The sequence below is a fragment of the Pteropus medius genome, unplaced genomic scaffold (genome assembly GCF_902729225.1).
Source record: "Pteropus medius unplaced genomic scaffold, Ma_sr-lr_union100, whole genome shotgun sequence".
Lineage (NCBI taxonomy): Eukaryota > Metazoa > Chordata > Mammalia > Chiroptera > Pteropodidae > Pteropus > Pteropus medius.
In genome coordinates, this window is record NW_024356335.1 from 3,449,258 (window position 1) to 3,468,716 (window position 19,459).

A 19,459-nucleotide genomic window follows, 5' to 3' on the forward strand; every position below is an offset into this window, starting at 1 on the left:
AAACCCGTTTCTTTTCCAGTCCATCAGAATTATGTCGGAAACGATGCGGAGAAGAGCCCCTTCTTCTTGTCTGTGACCCTCTCTGACCAAAACAATCAGCGTGTCCCCCAGTACCGTGCGATTCTTTGGAGGAAAACAGTAAGTAACCGGCTTTGCATGTAGAGCTGCAGCGCCGCTCCACCCGCCCGCTCTGCCGCCTCTATTTATATAAGCTTCTGTGTAAAGTGTCAGGAAATTTATTTAAAGCAGGTTTAAGGTAACAGTCTGATGTAGAGTTCGATCTCACCCGCGAATGGTGTCCTACAGAAAAGTTCTGGCACTTAACACGTCTCCCCAAGTCCCTTGGGGAGATACTGCCATCGGCGTAGCTGGAGCAATGTTTAAGCATCTGTTTCAGAAGATAATGTTGGAGCGCCGTGGTCCAGTCTTTCTCAGGAGCAGGCATGATCATCTTTTCTCATTATCCACCTCCTAAAAAGGGGTAGTACCTTTGTCCAGAGCCTCTTCTGCACCAGGAAGGCTGTTTTCTGTACCCCCCACCCCCTTTTTTTAGTGTTTGCTAATTACAGTATTCCATTCTCTTCTGGTTTAAATTATTTCTCTTTTGGACAAAAATTAGTCTTTGCAATTTTTCCCCTCCCCCTTGCTCCTCTTGAAGCTGATATTTGGGTGCCTGGGGAGAGGGTTTGTGAGACCTCGTGGTGGCAGGAGAAGAGGACCTTGGATCCACATGGGGCCCTCTGGGTTCTTTCTGGTTCCTGCTGTGGAGTGGCTGACCGGGTGTCTGAATCAGCAACCGATGAGGTGTAACTGGTCCCCTCTGGCTTTTTGAGGGTCATTGGAAAGCACCCTGAAATTTGAAGTCCCAGCCATTTGCCCCTTGTTGTGAAGTGACCACATGTTGTAAACTCTGTGACCTGATCCCAGGTCTCTGCCAGCTGCCGAGCCTCTCATGGGCGCTGCCCACTCTCACGGGGCAGCCCGGGATGGGAGGAGGCAGAAGATTGCCTGAGGCTCATGTCTCTTATCCTGCTGACCATCCGCCCTCGAAGCCACTGAGTTACTGCCCCTTACCATGTCCAAACAGGCTCCACCTGGACCTAAGATTCTGTGGATGGCCGTGCCTGGGACGTGAGCCTCTAGTCCAGATGTTCTTAGGGGTCTCCAGGTCTGACCTTGATGTATTTGCAACACGCTCCCCACCCCCTTCAAGGCCTGCCTCGGAAGGGGGGCACCGAGTACCCCAGCACCTAAGTCCTCAGCTTTCCTACCTTCCATCCTTCCGCCAAGGCAGGAAGGGGTAGGTTTCGTACTTCTGCTGCCTTTCCGGAACAGGTCTTCTCGACGTCATCTCTTCTTCCCTCAGGAAGTAACAGTCACTCCACCTCCTGACCTGGGACGTCACCAGGAACCGGGGGAGGAAGAGGAGGCCAAACACAGGGGGACGTTTTTGCTCGTCTTAATTTCCAAAGACGTTGTCTCTGTTACATTACAAACTGTAATAAGCCCTGTGAAAGAAACAGAGACACGGAATCGTATGGGAGACCAGCTAGAGATAAGACGCTTCGGGGAAAGCTAGTGAGACGATGGCATTTAAAAAGACCTGTGGGATGGAAGAGCAGGGGTAGGGGGGGGGGACGTTCCAGACAGAAGGGACGACAAACACAAGGCAAACGAGGGGTGTCCTGGGTGTCAGTCTTGCCCGGTATTAGAGAAGTCAGGAGGAGGGATTTCGACCCCAGGACCACAGTGAAGGCAACAGCACAGGGCTGGGCACAGTGGGTATCCGTCCCTTCTCTTGAGAAGTGCCGGTGCCTTCATCCAGGCCTCTGACCCAGGCCCTAAATTAGGAGCCAGGGCAGGAGAGCATTTGCTGCCACCTGTAGGTGGGAGTGCGGAAGGGCAGCAAGAAACCGTAAAATCAAAGCCAAACGGCAGAGCCACAGCGTGGGGGGGGAGGGGGGGCGGGGTCAGTTGTTAAGCCCCTGTTGGCCCGGAACAGAACTAGTGCTGGAGACTGTGGGAGTCCGAAGTAGAGACTCGGCACCCCCTCACCCCACGGCGAGCTCGCATTCTCTCAGAAAACAGAGAAATAGCCAGACATATAAACTCTGCTTTAAACGGTCTTGGCTCTCTCTGCTGTGTTTCTTCTAAACACAAAGAAAAGGCTTCTTCTAAAAAAAAAATATATATATATGTATATATATATATAATATATATATAATATATATATTCATACTTGTAAAAATTCCGTTAAGACAATACAGCAAAAAAATAAATAAAAATTAAGAACAGCCAAAATCCAAGTGCTCAGAGATAATCTCTGCACCATCCTCTGGACATCTGTGCACGCGCACGCACACACGTGCACGCGCACACCCGGGCCGCGTACGCGAGGCGGTGCTCGGCCTGCCCGTCTCTGTCCTCGCTCTGCTCTCTTAGTATATTCTGACACGCACGTGGACTTGACTCTACCTCCGCATTTTCTGGCTTGCCTGGAACACATCGGACGGGAAGGGGTTTTTGATCGGAGAGCGACTCTGGAAAGGGAGAAGATGGAGGGAGAAGAGCTTCACTAGCTCGTCGCGAAGAAAAATCTAAATCGACAATCCCACGAGCCTCGGGCTTCACATCCCATCCGCAGCTCACGAAGTTGTGATCACCCAGGCTGGGGCCAGGTCCCCTCTCTGTTCCCCTCAAGCTGCCCCGACTTCTCTTTAAAACTGCATTTGGAATGTTCATGAGAAGAAGAGGTAGAGGAGGTAGGGGTTGAGCAAGAAGGTCAGGTTCCAGAGCCCCTTCTAGTCAGGTTGGCATCCCACACAGGTGACTTCAGCGTGAGGTAGGCTGGGGGCGGTGAAAAGGAAGGCCACAGAAATAACTCAAGTTTCAAGGAAGCCACTGAGTTAGGCTCAACTTTCAAAGAATGGTTTATGTGGAATTTGAAAATGTATATTCCTATCATATTCCTCTATAGTGGGAGAAATTTTTTAATCTCCGTAACATAAACTACACACACACACACGCAAAGCTGAACCTGAATTTCCTTGGCTAGCAGTGGGCCCATAGGGAGTAGCTGTCTGGTCCAACTTCTGGAGCCGGGGTGAGACCACCAGTTCTCAAGGGGCATGGATGCGAAAGTTTACTTTACTGAACGAGATTCTGGGCTTGAACGGCTGAGGAGCTCCACTCCTATAGCATTGTTCGGGGCTTGGACAGATGAGCTGGCAGATGTGTCCTCACAACACGAGGAAAGTCATAGTTACTTCTTTGCCACCTCCTGTGAGAAAATTCCTACCGTTCTCAAGCCGTTTGTGCTGCCAATTCTATTATTAGTCCAAGTGAGAAAGGCAGTTTTAAAGGTGGACTCTGTCATAATCCCTTTTGCTAAATGAGTAATGTAAATTCTTAGTGGATTATAAATCCATATCATCTTTTTTGGAGGGGAATTATAAGGAGAATAGTATTCGTTTTTTTTCTGGGTGGTTTGCACGTGGGACTGAACCATTCAGGCAAAATCGTTCGTTCGTTTATTCCCTTTCTTTCAACTAATATTTCTTGAGTACTTTCTGTGAATTAGTCACAGTTTAGAGAGGAGGAAATGGACTTTAAATAAGAAAACAGAAAACTATAGAAGTACACGTTATGCAGACCTCTCTGAAAGAGTCAAGTGATTTCTAGTTCAGTCTTTGACTTGGAGCTGTCACGTTTGGGTCCCACTGAACATATGTAGACTGTTTCTTCAGGATCTTCCAGACTGATCTGGCTCTTGGCTCAGAGACCAAACGCCCTTCTCATCTGGTTCAGATGGCTCTTCTCAGCCCAATAACTAAGGCACTGAGGACCTGTCAGCCTGTACATCGAAGAGTCCCGGGAGCATAGTGGAAGATGCTGTCAAGACTGAACCAAGATTTTTTGCCAAGACAGAATGTGTTTATTCCTATATATGCCCCTTGAAGAAAAATGAGAAAGACTAGGCATGTTTTTTTGTTCGTTGTTGTTGTTTCTTTTTTAATAGCCAGGTAAGGCTCTTTCAGAGATAGAAATTACCAGACTTCTCACTGGTTTGGTGTTTTGACTTCCAGGGAACCCAGAAAATATGCCTTCCCTACAGCCCCACCAAAACTCTGTCTGCGAAGTCCATCTTAAGGTGAGTACTAACAAATGAAAACCCCACACCAGGGGCCTTTATCATTTTTTTCCTGTGGTCATTCTGTTAGTTTTCTGTTTTCTTCAACCAGATATATTGCTAAGCACTCAACATGCTCATGTAATCTTCACAGCAGCTGTAAAAGGCAGGTACAGTCATTATCCCCATTTTATGGATGAGGAAGTGGAGGCTCGGGGAGAAAGCCAAGGCCACACAGCAGTACGTGGTAGACTGAGGCCCAAGTCCAAGTCCGGTTCATCCTGAGCATCTCCACGCTGCATGAGCTGTCTGCTTCCTTTTTTCTTGCATGCAAGCAGACACTTTGGTTTTGTAAAGAAAATCAGGAAATATTTTCCCTTTCATGTTTCCGCTTTGAAATGGAAACTTTCATGTCAGCAAATGCTTCTCGGGGAATAATGTGCTTATTCTTCACCAGACAGAGAGTTAAATGAATGGGACATCCAGCCGCCCCGTGTTCAGCTGCCTCTCGTGCCCCCACTTTTCCTACTCCCTTTCATCTCTCTCCCCTGCTGGCTGGCCACCTCCGCTAGGGACTGCCACCATGTTGTCCCCAGCTAAGACGGTACATCATACCAACAGTTGCTTCTGTTTGTCAGGCGCGGTGCTAAAGGCTTTACCAGCATCCTCTTTAAACCAGCCCCACAGAGTAGATCTATGATTATCTTCACTCCACACAGGAGGACTCGGCACCTCAGAGAGTGACAAAGATCTCACAGCTTATGAACCCACAGAGTTGGGATTTAAACCTAGGTTCGCGTGACTCCGGGGCGCGGGCCGTTAACCACTAATGACATATGGTGTGACTACGAGAGCTTATTCCGTGCCCTGGTGACTTACTCTCTGTTCAGCTGCAGCTAGGTGCCAGTGGGGGTGGTGTCTGCCGTGTTCCCAAGGCAGCTCATACTTGCCATAGTGTCCCTTAGAATGTCAAAGTTGACTCTCTCAGCCAGAATGGCATCTGGCCAATGAAAGGGCACCGAAATTAAGAAGGTAAAAAATTCGTATCTCATTTTTAAGCTTGATTTGGTCTCCAAATTGCAGACTTTCCCTTCTCTGCTCTAGGGCTTCAGGTTTTTCTTCTGAGTGGTCTGAAGCCCAAGTGAAGAAAGCATCAGCGACAAGGTTAACACTTTTGCTGAGCGCAGACATATCTTGCTGCTTCTAAATCTTAACTTGCCTCGAAAGACAAGGGATTTCATTTAGTTCTAATTTCATTTAGTTATATGAATAGGGCCCTCGCTTCTCAGCCCACCACTCCTAGCCAGAGCACGCTTCAGCAAGAAAATGTTTTGAAAGTTGTGAAAAATTAAAACTTTTACAGTTGCTGCCAATTGAAGAAAAGAGTTTATCTTCATTTGTTACAATCACGAACTTGAAAACTTAAAAAGAAATTAAAATATCAATATTATGGAGCCAGATAAGCCCGAGTTCAAATCTTGGCTCTGCTACTTAACAAGCTGTTATCATAGACTGAGCCTCAATTTCCTCATCTTTAAAATGGGGATAAAATAGTACTTGCCTCATGGAAACTAAATGAAATGAAAGCATTTAGCAGGGTGCCTGGAATAAGTAAGTACTTTATAAACATTAGCTAGTGTTTTTACCTTTCACTTACAAATACAGGAATCCTGGCTGGAAAGGCCTTAGAGATCATCTAGTTCAATTTCCTTGTGCTACTTCTAGGGGGACTTAGGCTAGAGGAAGTTAATGCTGCTCGTCCAGAGTAAAACATAAAAGAACAACTCTGTTAAAGATGGTCTTTTGCCCCAAGTGGCAGAGCAACTGCCAGAGGAAGAAAGATATAGCAGGTGGCCTCAATCACGTTTCATTTTATCATTAATTGCTGTGTAAATGTCAACGAATCACTTTTTGAGTAAATAAAAGTAAGATCATGAAAATTAGTCAAGATTTTCTGAAACAGACGTTCTCGATTCCTCCTTTCCTCCCTTATTATGTAAGTGTCATTAGTGACAGTTATACAAGTTAAGTACATTACAGTATTTGGTTTCTGTCATATATTTATATGTCTATTCACTGCTCCTCCTTTGTTGGGTTTTTATCTCCTGTGGGCCAGGCCCTTCCATGATTTACTAGGAGATACTATTTAGCTTCTCTAAAGCAGGGATCCCCAACCCCTGGGTCACGGACCGGTACCGGTCCTGGTCCGTGGCCTGTTAGGAACCGGGCCACACGGCAGGAAGTGAGCGGTTGGCGGCGAGCGAAGCTTCGTCTGTATCTGCAGCCGCTCCCCAGCACTAGCATCACCGCCTCAGCTCCGCCTCAGATCATCAGGCATTAGATTCTCACAGGAGCACCAGTCCCTGGTGCTGAAAAGGTTGGGGACCGCTGCTCTAAAGAACTGAGATTACTCCACGTTATTTAAGTTTCCACCGCACTGTGGCTCACTCATTCTGTCCATTCTTTTGCAGTGCCATGAATCTGGACAAATTTGAGAAAGGCCCCAGGGAGATTTTTCATCCTGAGATACAAAAGGTAACAGAACTTTCTGCTTTGTACTTGTATAAATGTGATCGCAGTGTTAGATTGGGACCGACAGGTCATCAGTGGTTCCTAGCCTACGATCCCCACCACAATCACCTGTGAAGCTTTGAAAACGTCCGCATAGGGAACCTCACACTTGAGATTCTGATATGGTAGCTCTGAGGGAGCAGCTGGGAACCTGGGTTTTTCAGAAGTTCCGGGAGTGATTCTGAGGCCCAGACACAACTAAGAACCGCTGAGCTATATGATCCCTGATCCATGAACCCAAAGGGTTTGTGCTCAGAAAGATCTCATGGGCTTAAAAGCCAATCCTTTTACTGAGCGATATAGAATGATGTGGAATGAGAGATTTTCCGAAATCAGTAAAATGCAAAATGTGCTTTTTGAGATCCAATTCACATAGAACGCTGTGCTGGGTCCCAGAGAGGACGGAGGGTATCCAGACTGTCATCCTGTTTTCTTTGAACTTATGGTTAAGGGAAAACAGTCTACACTGGGAAGAAAAAACCCTGAGTCATAGGTAATGGTCCATCGGAAAAATGTCTACCGAACTAACCAATTTGCCTTGAAATCCTCCCCTCGAAACATGTGAACATGGCCGTCACTAGTAGTGTGCCAGCTGTGTGTCAGGGAGCTTCTAGGAGCTGGGCGTGCCAAGGCTGGGTGACAGGGAAGAGGCCGGGGTGACGGGCTGGGATTCCATCTGGAAGGGCGGGGGGGCCGCAGAGGCTCTCGCGGAGAGGCCTCACGCTTGAATCTGCCTTGGGGGAAGTAAACAGTGTGAAGAGGACGGATGGAAGGATGAGCTCCTTCCTGCTCATTCCTGTACACCTTTAAAATACAATAAGCTTTTAGCATAAAGCTGTTGACTCTCAGCTTACCCCCGAGCTGGGTGAATTCCCTTATCTTTCGTTTTAATTGAATTTTTAAAATATCACAGGTAGCCTGCCTACACTCCAAAAGGAACTGAGGCAGAAATGAGTGAGGTTAAACTTCAAGCCGCTTTAAGCCATGCTGTGCTCAGAAGTAATTTTTATAGCAAACTTAAAGACAGATTAGAATTATAAATAGGCCGGTACCAGTGTGCCTTTATTACATCATTTGTACGGGTTATTCTTAATTCTTCTTGCAGCTTGGATGAGACCCCCAGACGCAAGGCCCCAAAACCCACAGTGCCCACTCTGGTGCTTCTTTCTGCATCATGCAGCTGAGCAGACCCCCTCAGCTGAGCTCATCTCCGCTCAGCCATCCTTACCTGCTTTCTCTCTCCATAAAAGGGGACAACCTTGTCCCTATTTGTATCATAACAAAAGACACTTCATGCTTTTCTTACATTCACGTTTTGACTCCCTTAACAAAGAACTATTCATGAGCCTTCCTCATCCTGTGTGTGTGTGTGTGTGTGCACGTGAGTGTGCAACTGAGCAGCAGTAGTTTGACAGCTGTCAATCAGATTTCTGGAGATTTCTCTAACAGGCTTTAGGTAGAAGGGAAAGAGTTCTTCTAAATCACTGGACCCAAAAAGTAAAGTAAGCCAATTGTTATAAAGAAGGCGTCTCTCCGCCAAGTGGGAAGGTGGCTGATGCTATTTAAAAACGTTAAATCTCTGTTTCTGACTACTTTACTGTAGCAACATTTTTCTTGGCCAAAATCTTTCCAGAAGCAATGTGTGATAAGCTAGCTTTAAATGGATAGAGAAATCTAGGTGTCCGTGGGTTTCTTCCCACTGCTGTGCGCCATCTTTGTTTTTAGATAGTGGTGGTATCACATGACTTTCCGAAATGACCAGGTCTTTTATAAAAATCCATAGCGCTAAATTTGAATTTTAAAAGCACTTTGGGGGCGGGGCGGGGGGCAGGGAGGAAGTAGTATAAACTTCAGTAAACTGAAGCTTGGCTTTCACAGAAGGTCAAAGCATGGACATAACTTTTCAAACTTTATTTGATAGGACTTGCTGGTTCTGGAAGAACAAGAGGTGAGTAATTTTATGAGCTCTCAGTCCCTGCTGTGCTCTGCCTCCATGTTTATAAATGTGCTTCTCCCTTCTCCATGAAAACAACCTTTTCCTTCAGTCAAACCCCTGCCTGGATTTGCACAGTGTGAGTCTATTATCACTGAAAGACGTTACTGACTGGTTTCTCAAGGTATATTTCAGAATTGTCTGTGCAGCTAGTTATAAAGAGGTAAAAGCCATCAAGCTACTTAAATCTGGCTTAGAAATATTCACATTTTAATCTCACGATCAGGGTAATGAGGTTTTGATTTTCCTTAAATTAAAGACAAGGCGTTTGCACTTTATTACACACTCCATTGACGGGATGTCATATTTATTTGTGTGTTTCTAGTCCCCGTTGCCTCACTTAAAAAATGTATTGGGTTTTCTAAGTACATAACTAACACAGGGACGTATCCAAAATATTATAAATAGGCGTTGAGTAAATAGAGGCTGGTTTGTAGATACTGTGCCTCTCAGTAAATATCACTCATCCAGTTGCTCAGGCCAAATTTGGAAAAATCCTTAACACGTCTTTTTCTTTCATACCCCCTATCTCATCCATCAGTACATCCTGTTGACCCTTCTTCAGACTACACCCCTAAATCAAACATTTCTCAGTGCTTCCGCCACGACCGTGCCAGTTCGTTGGCACCAGCCCATCACCTCACGCCCGGACTCTGCAGTGTCTCTGACTCTTCTCCCTGCTTCCGCTCTTGCCTTCTGTTCTCGTTTTCCTACGGTGTCCACATGGTCCTTTTAAAACCTGTCGAATCAGGTCGTCCCTAGGCTCAAAACGCCAGCGGCTTCCCATCCCTCTCAAAGTAAAGCCCAGCGTCCCTATCGTGGCCTGCTGGGGCCTGCGTGACCCGGCTCACGCTACTCTCTATCCTGTCCCTATCGACTGAGACTTACTCCACCTTCTCAGCAAGAGCCTACTGTTCCCAACGCCGGGATGCTCTTCCCCGGATATCCTCATGGGTCACCCTCTTAGCCGATTAGGATATCTGCTCAGAGAGGCCTTCGCCGATCACGCTGAAATGGCATATGCCTCTCACCCGCTCCTGCACGGCTCTGCTTCCCTTCTTAGCGCATGTGTCTTTGTTCATTTATTTATTTATCTGTCGCCCCCACTAGACGGTAGGTACCACGAGAACGGGGACTCGCTCGGTTTTGTCCCCCGCTGTAACCCCACATCCTGAAACGGTGCAGATAGAGAGCACAGAGTAAATATTTGTTGGTGGACTAAGTGAATTCTGTATTGATTGAATGGATTATGAGATATTATGATGCCATTAAAAAGAATGAGGTGGACCTTTATTTACTGGCTTGGAAAGATTTCCATGACATAATGTTTATTGGAAAAAAGAAGCAAAGATTGATACGTATATTCATTTGTTCATTCATTCATTCATTCATTCAACAAATATTGAGCTCTTACTGTGTGTGTGCCGTGTACTGTTTGAGGCATTGGGGACACACTAATGAACAAGACAGGGTCCCTTCTTCATGGTGGGTAAGACAAACTAAACAGGTAAACCAACAAACATAAACATGGTGCTATCGATAGCCCCATGAGATCTAAAGAGAGTATAATGAGGTAAGTGAAACAGAGTAAGGTTTTCTAGAATGAGCAAATGGGGACGGTTTCTCTGAGGCAGTGACGTCTCAGCTGATTCCTGAACTTGGCGGTGGGAGCTGAACAGCTGTACCCCGGAGCGTTGGCGGGAGATTCTTCGGGCCGGACAGTGGAGGTGTAGGCTGGGATGCAGCAGGGAGCGGGCAAAGGGAGACATCTACATTTTCATCTGTATATTATCCATGTGTGAATCATGCTTGTTGCTAAAGAAATCATGAACTCCATGTGTAATTTGTAAGAGGCAAAGAAGAAAAGTAATACACATGTCTGGTAAACATTTGAAAAACACAGAAATGCACAGAACATAAAAGGAAAACGTCACCTGCGATCACAGGGAAAACTAGTATTAGTGTAGTATCACGTTTTGCTATCAGTTTTATATTTTATGTAAAACTAGAATTATACCATGTATCGTGTTTATGCCTCAAAATCACTCTACTCGTTAATTTACAGAGATTTATGGAGCACCCACAGAGTGCTTGCTTGCCCACGCCCGTGGTAGCAAACGAACAATCCAGAAATCTATCAATGGACAGTGCGAAAGCCCCTCCCACTTTGCCACCTCCACCCGCCCTCAGAGAACCCTGGTAAACCATTTGGCGCATGTCCTCTCATGTTTTTTGGGGATCTCCAAATTTTTGAAAAATAAGTAGCTGATCTCTTGATTCTCAATTTTATTTTCTTACCAACGGGATATTTGCTTGAAGCAACAAGAGTCCTCCTTACAATATAACTCGTGTACAACATAACGAATATTTTTACCCCAGTGTCTCTGAGGAGATATGAGCAGTGGCCACCATCTTTCAGACCCGGCCTGAGAGCCGTGAGGCCAGGGCTCTGCTATTTAATGCCTCCAGCTTCTCAGCCGGGAGCATTTATCCCAACTCTGCCCAATCATAGTGATTAGCGATCAGCTGCAAAGATGGGCAGGGAAAAGGTTAATAAAGAACTCTAGCGATGTTCCCGCAAGGCTTTCTGTTTGGCAAAGTATTGTCTGTCTCCTGAAACCCGAGTTTGGTTCACTGCATAGAGAGGCGCCCCCAGGAGAGGACGTGGCTCCGAGGTGTGATACACACGAAGCGGCTGAGAGACGTGTGGGGACACGTGGATCTCGGAAATATGGAGGCACCGCCTAAACCAGGGTCACGAGGAACCAGGGGTGTCCAGTTTGAGTCAGGCCATCATTTCTTGACCCCAAAAGATTCTTCTGGAATCATTAGGACTTTAATTTACCCTCATACTTCACTTTCCTCAGAAGAAATAGAATTCCTAGCATACTATAAATTCCCAAGAATGTGACTGAGTATACATTGGTTTATAATCATGTTGAATTTTGTCTCAAAATTTAGAGCTTAAATGTTAGATAATAATTAAACAATCTTGGAAAAAAAAATAAAGATGCTGTTTTCTGTGTGCAGTTTAAGTATTCAAAATCTAATCCCAGTTTTGTAAAGTAACATATACATGTTACAAAATTTGTGATAAGGCGATCATAAATGTCACCTTAAATCATTTCAATAAAAAGGACAGATGGTTTCTTTATTAAATTAAAAGACCCATATCAGTAAGGATTACAGATATGAGCTTATCTCTATAGTAAGCGTCTGAGCAGAACTTAAGGAAACCAGTCCCCATGGATGCCCTCCACCAGTCGGTCACCTCAGAGGGCCCAGGTCTGGTCCTCCTCCGCCCCCCAAGTTCCAGCAGCCAGCCTCATGAGGCACTAATGAGGTTAGGGCGAGTGGTTTGTTAAAACATGATCCGCGATGGTTAGACATCCCCAAATCAAACCAGCCCCTCTTAAAAACTGTCTTCTTCCAAAATATTATCCATTGTATCGAGTGATACTTGATTTCTAGAGATAAGTGGAAGCTCTGTTAGTGTCCGATGTCATCTGGGAAGTCCTAGAAACAAAATTACCTAAATGACACCCTGTAAGTAATTTCAAGTACTTCACAAGGCCTTGCAACACCGGTCTTTCTGGGGTCTCCACCTGAAGCAGGAGGGGTCCTCAGCCAAGGGGACAGGTAGCATGATGCCAATTGCAGAGCAGCCCCACGAAAGCTTTGAAAAACTTCGGCCAGTGATCAGGCAGCAGTGGGCCCCATTTCTGCTTGTCACTCTCAGCGTCACTCGACTGAAAACCACCCTAGGAAGACTGTGCCATGGCGCTGGAAAGAGCAGCTTCGGTCCTGCCATTCACGCAGTGCCAGCCTGGGGCGAGTCTCGCCTTCCCTGGGCTTCAGGCATCCTGTCTGTAACGTGAACGTGCAGATTCGGGGGGCTTAGGGCCCCTCTGGTTCCACAGGCTGTTAGTACATGGTTCATGGCCCCTATGACAGACCCGGACCTTCTTTCTACCCTTGGCTTGCGAGCCAGCAGCGCAGCCGGGCCTGACCCTGGGCCTCCTGACACTCTGCTGTTTGTTCCTCTCATCCAGTGGTTCTCAGAGTGGAGTCCCTGGGCCACAGCATTAGCATCACCTGGGAGTGTGTCAGAAATACAGACCCTTGGGCCCCCCACTCCCAGTACAACTGAATTAGAAACTCTGGGAACAGAGCCCAGCCCCCTTTATTTTAACAAGCTTTCCAGGGGATTCCGATGCCTGGCCAAGTTTGAGAACCAGTGTTTTAGTCTCTACACTGTTGTCCTAAGAGGGTCACCTGTCAGACCCCAAACTACTATCGGTGCTTTTAAGGGACCACTGAGAATGGAAGAGGTGCCGGAGTCCTGGGGACGTGTGATTGCTGTCATTTCCAAAATAGACAAAGAAGTCATTGCTTGGAGGCAGCTTTTGAAATAAGTTGTATCTGACCAGCTATGTTCCTTTTCTTATTTATTCTGCACATGATTACGCCATGAATATTTATTAATCCTGTCCCTTATAGCCAGCACTGTGATGGGCCCTGGAGATTCCATGGAAAGTAAGACTCATATGATCCTTCCTTCATGGGACTTGTATTCAATGGTGGAAACAAATATTCAAGTTTAATCAAAGAATTGCAGAGCGCTACTAAGAAAATAAACAAGGGGCTATGACAGAGGATAACAGTTGGGGGAGGGTGGCATTTGAGCTGAGACCTATGTGGAGAAGTCCCGGCTGTAGAAAGGGCTCCAGGTGGAGGGTCAGCTTGGGAGTGTCCCCTTACTCTGTATAGAAAACCACCATATAGAAAAACCACTGTTCATGATGGGTGTGCATCTGTCCCTCAGGTGTGTTGGGGACAGGGACACGTTTGGAAGCACAGCCTTAGACCTTTAGATTTTCATAGTCTTAATCCTGCCAGATCCAGCTGTCCTGAAGCCTGGCATTCTGCCCTGTCCCCACCTCTGACCCACCGGCCAATGCTCTAAGCAAAGCACCTTTGTCCTTGTCTGTGTCTTAATGACCACCAGGAATCCTCCATGTGGTAGTGGATCAACCAGCCTTGCAAAGTTTGAGTCTCTTCCAATCTCAGATTTTATTATTATTATTATGAAATACTTCAAGAATACAAAAAAAAGAAAAAGAAAACCATAGAGAATAATATAATGAAGACCTGTGAACACAGTATCTGGCTTAGAAAAACATATATATCAAAAAATACAGTTGAGCTCCTGATCCCATTCCCCCTTCTTCTACAGAAGCTACTACCTTGCACTGGGTATTTATTATTCTCATGGGATCCGATTTTAATTCAGTGTTTAAAGTAGAAGACAGCAGACCGACCATTTGTACTAGCTAATTCTTGATTGCCTTCCCTTCCCCCCATATCTGTTATGTAAATTTCTGAGCTTAAATGTCTTTAGGAATTGAGTGGAAGGGTGAGCTTTTAGAATAACTTGCCTACAGTTTTCATTTCTGTTTCTGAAAGTCAACAGGTATCAGCCTCAGAGTGTCGTGTTGAGTTTCGAATCACACTGAGCTCTCTGTGTGCCAACTGGGGTCATCAGAAGATGGTGCCGGTCCAGGGAGTCCCATGAGCTACTTATGTTGAGCTCTGTTCTGCAGAAGCGTGGGCCTGGCATCCTGCAGGCGCCATTAGCAACGAACGACATTACAAATGAACTAACTCACATAAAAGCGTAGAGATTGACCTGTAAACTGAGGCAATCTATAAAAATAAAGGAATGATTGTTATTAATATGGGTCCGAATTGAGCTGGAGGGGAGGGAGGAATCCCCTAGTGTCCATCCTGGTCACCTGGCAGTTTTCCTAAATATTCACGACCAGCGCATCTCATAACCGTGCATGCTTTGATGATAAAATGAAAGTCACCACCTTTTGTTGTCTTGTCGTAAAGGGCTCTGTGAATTTCAAGTTCGGGGTTCTTTTTGCCAAAGACGGGCAGCTCACTGATGACGAGATGTTCAGCAATGGTGAGTGTCCTCACCTCTCTTCCGCTGATGGAGACCCCGCTCTGCTTCCCCACGCTTTCAACGATCTAAACTGATCTTGCCAGTTGCCTTGGAGTCTTTAATACAAAGAAATAGCCAGCAGTTTTATGAAACTTGGGGCAGATTTTCAGGGTAAATGTTGTAGGGCAGATGTCGCCCAATTACAAGATAGTGCCATGTTCCTGTTATTTAGCACCTTTCATGTTAAATTCCTGTTGATTATTAATGAAAACAGTAGTGACATTTTCATTTTACAATACTAAACACCCGGGACCCCCATCGGGCAGGGGTAAGGTTGGTTGGTCTGATTTTGTAGTTTTCTTTTCCTTGGATTCCTGGGAATTGTGGCCCCGCCTACATGGGCTCCAGGAAAAAGGAAGCGTGACTTCAATCTCCCTCCCACCACACACATCTGCAGAGCCTCGCTAATTTTCAAGCGACTTCAGCGCATAGTTAGAAAATGAGGACTTGTTGGTACCATACTCTCTTCACACTTTTACGTCTCCCTACAGAAATCGGAAGTGATGCTTTTCAAAAATTTTTAAACCTCCTGGGTGACACGATCACTCTAAAGGGCTGGACAGGCTACCGTGGAGGTCTGGACACCAAAAGTAAGCTGGCCTCTCGATTCGTTCTATTGTCGTTTGTACCGCTTTTGTCATTATCCCGATCTGTATTTGAATGTGGTACCCAAGATGGAGGAAGGGATGGACTAAGAGGATAAGAGGGGATTGGAGATTCACACCCAGGCTGACATGGGGCCCCTGGACACATGTGGTGGCTCCATTGAGCTTTGCCAGACTAAGTCAGCCCTCACAGCCCCTAGGAGTGGCAGAAGTCATGGTCTGCCCGTGAATTCTGAGCGTAGAGCATCTTCATATGCCAGGACTGTGTGAGGCTCGGGCAATACAGCGATGGATTAACCAACGTGGTCCCTGCCTTCCAGTCCAGTGGACGCACAGACATTCAGCAGATACTTATCAGATAGCTTAGTACTAAGTACTTGGATGAAGTAAGAAGGAAACGTACAGCGTGCCATGGGGGCATTTTAACTAATCTGGGGATTCAGACCCAGGAGGCTTCCCAGAGGGTGTGATGAGTGGGAATAATTTGAGTATCTTGAAGGGAGAAGAGAATTCTAAGCAGAGAAGCGTGTGAAGCCTCCAAGGCAGGAAAGAGCATGATATGTTCTAGAAACTAAGAGAATACCTTAGTTTGTGCCCAGCGGGAGCAGAGGGACTTGGAGGAAGGGGGAAGGTGATCCCACAGGGAGTTTGAAATCATATTAATGATGCTGGATCTTATTGTAAATGGAATCGATGTCACTAAGGGGTTTTAAGTAAGGGCGTGACGGGATCGGATCGCACCTCTGAGCAGAACATGCTGGCTGCCGGGGGGAGAAGGGGCCGCTGGTAGTTAGGAGGCTGTTGGCACAGTCCAAGCAGGAGATGATGATAGCCTCGCCTGGGAGTGGCGGGGAGGACAGAGGACCGATTCAAGAGCGGTTGTAGCGGTAAAACTGGCAGGAACCTCCTGTGGCTGATTGAACGTGGGGATAAAGAGGAAAAAGGAACGACGGAGGACACCTGGGTTTCTGCCCCTGGCAGCTGGGCGGGGGGTGGCTCAGACTGGGAACACCGAGGGGAAGCGGTGTGGGCGAAGGAGTCTGAGGAGTGGAGATAAGTAAGATCACGAGTTTAGATTTGGAGTCGCTGACGCTCTCTCACAATTGTGTGGCATTTCTGGTTTTCCCTGTGCCTTCACTTCCGTCGGTTTATTTGCTCTTCACGGTCGGTCCTTGAGGTGAGCCGGGCGGGGGATGCAAGGCTCATTTGCCCTAAATTTGACAGGCTTCAAATCCGGGTACCTCTCCCCTCTGGGAGCCTCAGCTCTCCGCCAGCCCACGTTGGCATCCGTTCACCGATTCTGAGGACGGAAAGGTTAGGCGATTTGTGAGAACTGCACCTTGATGACTTAATTGGCAGGTGCAGGGATGAAGTTTTTGGCCCCAGGTGTCAGGTCCCAGCCTCACCCCGACAAGCTCCACGTGCACATGGTGAATCCGGGAATGCCTGCACACGCATTCATCATCCCGTCACCAACCCTCAGCCTCTCTCTTACCTTCAAAAGCACCATCCATTGAACCCTTGCTATGGCCAGGCACTCTGCTCAGCACTTTAGAGGGAGAATCTGGTAAACATCCCAAAGAGTTAGATACGATTTTCATCTCCTTTTTCAAATTAAGGAACTGAGGCACAGAGAAAGATGACTTGTCTAAAGGAACATAGCTAATGAGAACTCGAATCCAGGTCCGCCTGACTCCAAAGCATTTTGCCAGTGTTATATTCCTTCTGTTTTGTGGACATGATCGTTATTTGCATGTCACCTTGTGTTAATTTTGTCCTGGACACCAGCAGTAACCAGATGGCAAGGAATCGAAGCATGTTCTCCTTGTCAGCCCAGACTTCTCATGACCTCCTCCGCCGTGGGGCGAGGCGTGCATCAGACAGCAGGCGAGCTTGGAAGGGGAGGAAGAGGTCTCCCCACCTGCGCAGGATCCTTAGTGCTGCTTCCCCTGAGATGGATAATCCAGAATGAGCTTTGGGGCTGTAGTGACTATGTGCTCCACCCCCACCCGCCATCCACACATAGAAACTGTTTCCTTCCAGTCCCAGAATTCTCTGCGCCCGCGAAATGCTTGCTTGTGTTTTACAGATGATACCACAGGGATACGTTCGGTGTATACCGTGTACCAAGGGCACGAGATCATGTTTCACGTGTCCACCATGTTGCCGTACTCCAAAGAGAACAAACAGCAGGTACGTGTGAACACACAGACCTTCGAACCGTGAGCTCAATGCGGAGAAAGCATCGTTATGATTCACGGAATTAGAGAGGAATGTGTCAACACTTGAGCTGCTCTGCAAGTGCCGGTTTAGGGACGTCATTGACAGTCTGTGTATTTGAACTTTCCACAAGCCTTAGGAAGAACGACCCTCACTGACAGAGGGTCAGAGGCATAGTGCACATGCATGTCTGTGTGTGAACGTGTCGGTGTATTTGCATGTGTGCGAGTGTGGTTCTGTGGACTCCCAAGAGGCTGTTTTGCATATGCGTTGCCTTTTCTCTGTGACTCCTCTCAAGGTGCCTTGTGTCTTGTCAAAATGAGATTATCCGGGACATAGAATAAGTGGATCCTGAGTCGTGGTTTGGCAGGTGCTGTTCAGGTTAGTGCAGGAGCGTAACACCGAGTGTCTCCGTGGGCTGTGCCACGTCGGGGAAAAAAACTGCCTGAGACACTCCTCACCCACCCTGGGGACTTGGCCATTTCCAGGGGAAAATTTTTCTATTTGATGGAATTCAGACTTAACAAAGATACGTGCTGCTGGGTTTTGAAGGATTTGGGAGGAGGAGCAGTTCATTTAACTTTTTATTATATTCTTATCCAGTTTTTATACATCGAAGGCATCTGTATGAATATATGTCACGAATGTGAATGAACAGTTCAGCAAAGATTTGTGAGAAATATGAACTTAGAGAGGGTACGTGATGGGGCTGAGCATTTGTAATTCTTATTTCAAGAAGGGGGAAAGACACAAGGCAGATCAGTGGACTAAATGTGGTGTCACAGTCGAGGCTGTGAAGGCGCTTTGGGGACATGGCGGGGAGGGGCGGGAAGAGCTGGTTCTGTTTGACGGATCGGGGCCTGGGGTAAGGAGCTGTTGGATCATCTTCCCGGCAGTGGAGACCCGCTGGAGGTTGTAAGCTTGTTCTGGCTTCAGACTTACTCGGAAAAAGACAGGTGGAAGCAGGAAGTGCCTGGGCTTTGACAATCAGAACTTGTCTTTATTACCAGGAAGATGCTGCAGGTGGGAAGAGAGACACAGTGCAGGACGCTAGTGATACCTAACAATGCCTGCTCCTGGGAGAGCAGACAAGGACCACTAACCTGCACCTCTCTCTGTCCCTGCCGTGGTCTCCCGGGGGCCTAAGGCAACAGTGCAAAAGTCAGAGGCTAGCCCGGCTCGTAAAATCTTGATGGCCTTTTGACATCTGGAACACTAAGGGAATAGTCCGAGCCCCTCCCAAGTCTGACGTCAAGAAACAAACTCACGAAGCTTTTGCAGGTTCTGGCACCACAGGAACTTCTTCCAGCTCTCTCCTTCCTCCATCGCCAAACCACAAAGGAGGGGGGCGTCGCTGGCTCCTCTCTGTTGCCTTCTTAACACCCTGTGACGGCCGGCACTGCCGACTGGCTCCCAGCGTTCCGGACCCGGACGGCAGCACCCCGTGCGGGACGAAAGCACAGGCCCCGATCAGCCACATCTGCGCCCCGTCCCAGCTCGGCCACGAGCCGGCTCCGTGGTCTCGCACACGTTTTGTGCGTCACCTCATCCCGGGGCTCAGTTCTCTCAGTTCTCAGTTCCTCTTCTCTTTTCCTTCTACCCTCACTCGCTCTCTCGATGATCTCATCTAGTTTCGTGCTTTTAAATAGCTTCTCTATTCCGACGATACCCAAACTTCCATCTCCACCCAGCTCCCTCTCTGAACCTCAGACTCAGTGGGCCAAATCCAGCGTTCTGCCTGTTTGGTTAAAGAAATGTCATTAGAACACAGGCGGGCCCGCTCATTTATATATTATAAATTGTCCATTCATGTGTCGTCCACTCATTTGGAGCTGCTTTTGTCACAGCAGAGCCGCACGGTTGCGAAGAGATAATAGGATCGTCAAAGCCGAAAATATTGACTGTCTGGCCCTTTACGGAAAAAAAAAAAA

At 47.1% G+C, this 19,459-nt stretch overlaps 1 protein-coding gene across 1 annotated transcript in view; it reads left to right on the forward strand.

The window, feature by feature from the left end:
- GARNL3 (GTPase activating Rap/RanGAP domain like 3) overlaps nucleotides 1-19,459 on the forward strand; it is a 125,026-nt gene that overhangs the window by 66,895 nt on the left and 38,672 nt on the right. The window contains exons 6-12 of the mRNA XM_039861460.1: nucleotides 20-138; nucleotides 4,086-4,150; nucleotides 6,601-6,664; nucleotides 8,622-8,648; nucleotides 14,589-14,664; nucleotides 15,195-15,293; nucleotides 17,398-17,531. Coding sequence (XP_039717394.1) covers nucleotides 20-138; nucleotides 4,086-4,150; nucleotides 6,601-6,664; nucleotides 8,622-8,648; nucleotides 14,589-14,664; nucleotides 15,195-15,293; nucleotides 17,398-17,531 — 584 coding nt within the window. The remainder of the gene's footprint in view (nucleotides 1-19; nucleotides 139-4,085; nucleotides 4,151-6,600; nucleotides 6,665-8,621; nucleotides 8,649-14,588; nucleotides 14,665-15,194; nucleotides 15,294-17,397; nucleotides 17,532-19,459) is intronic.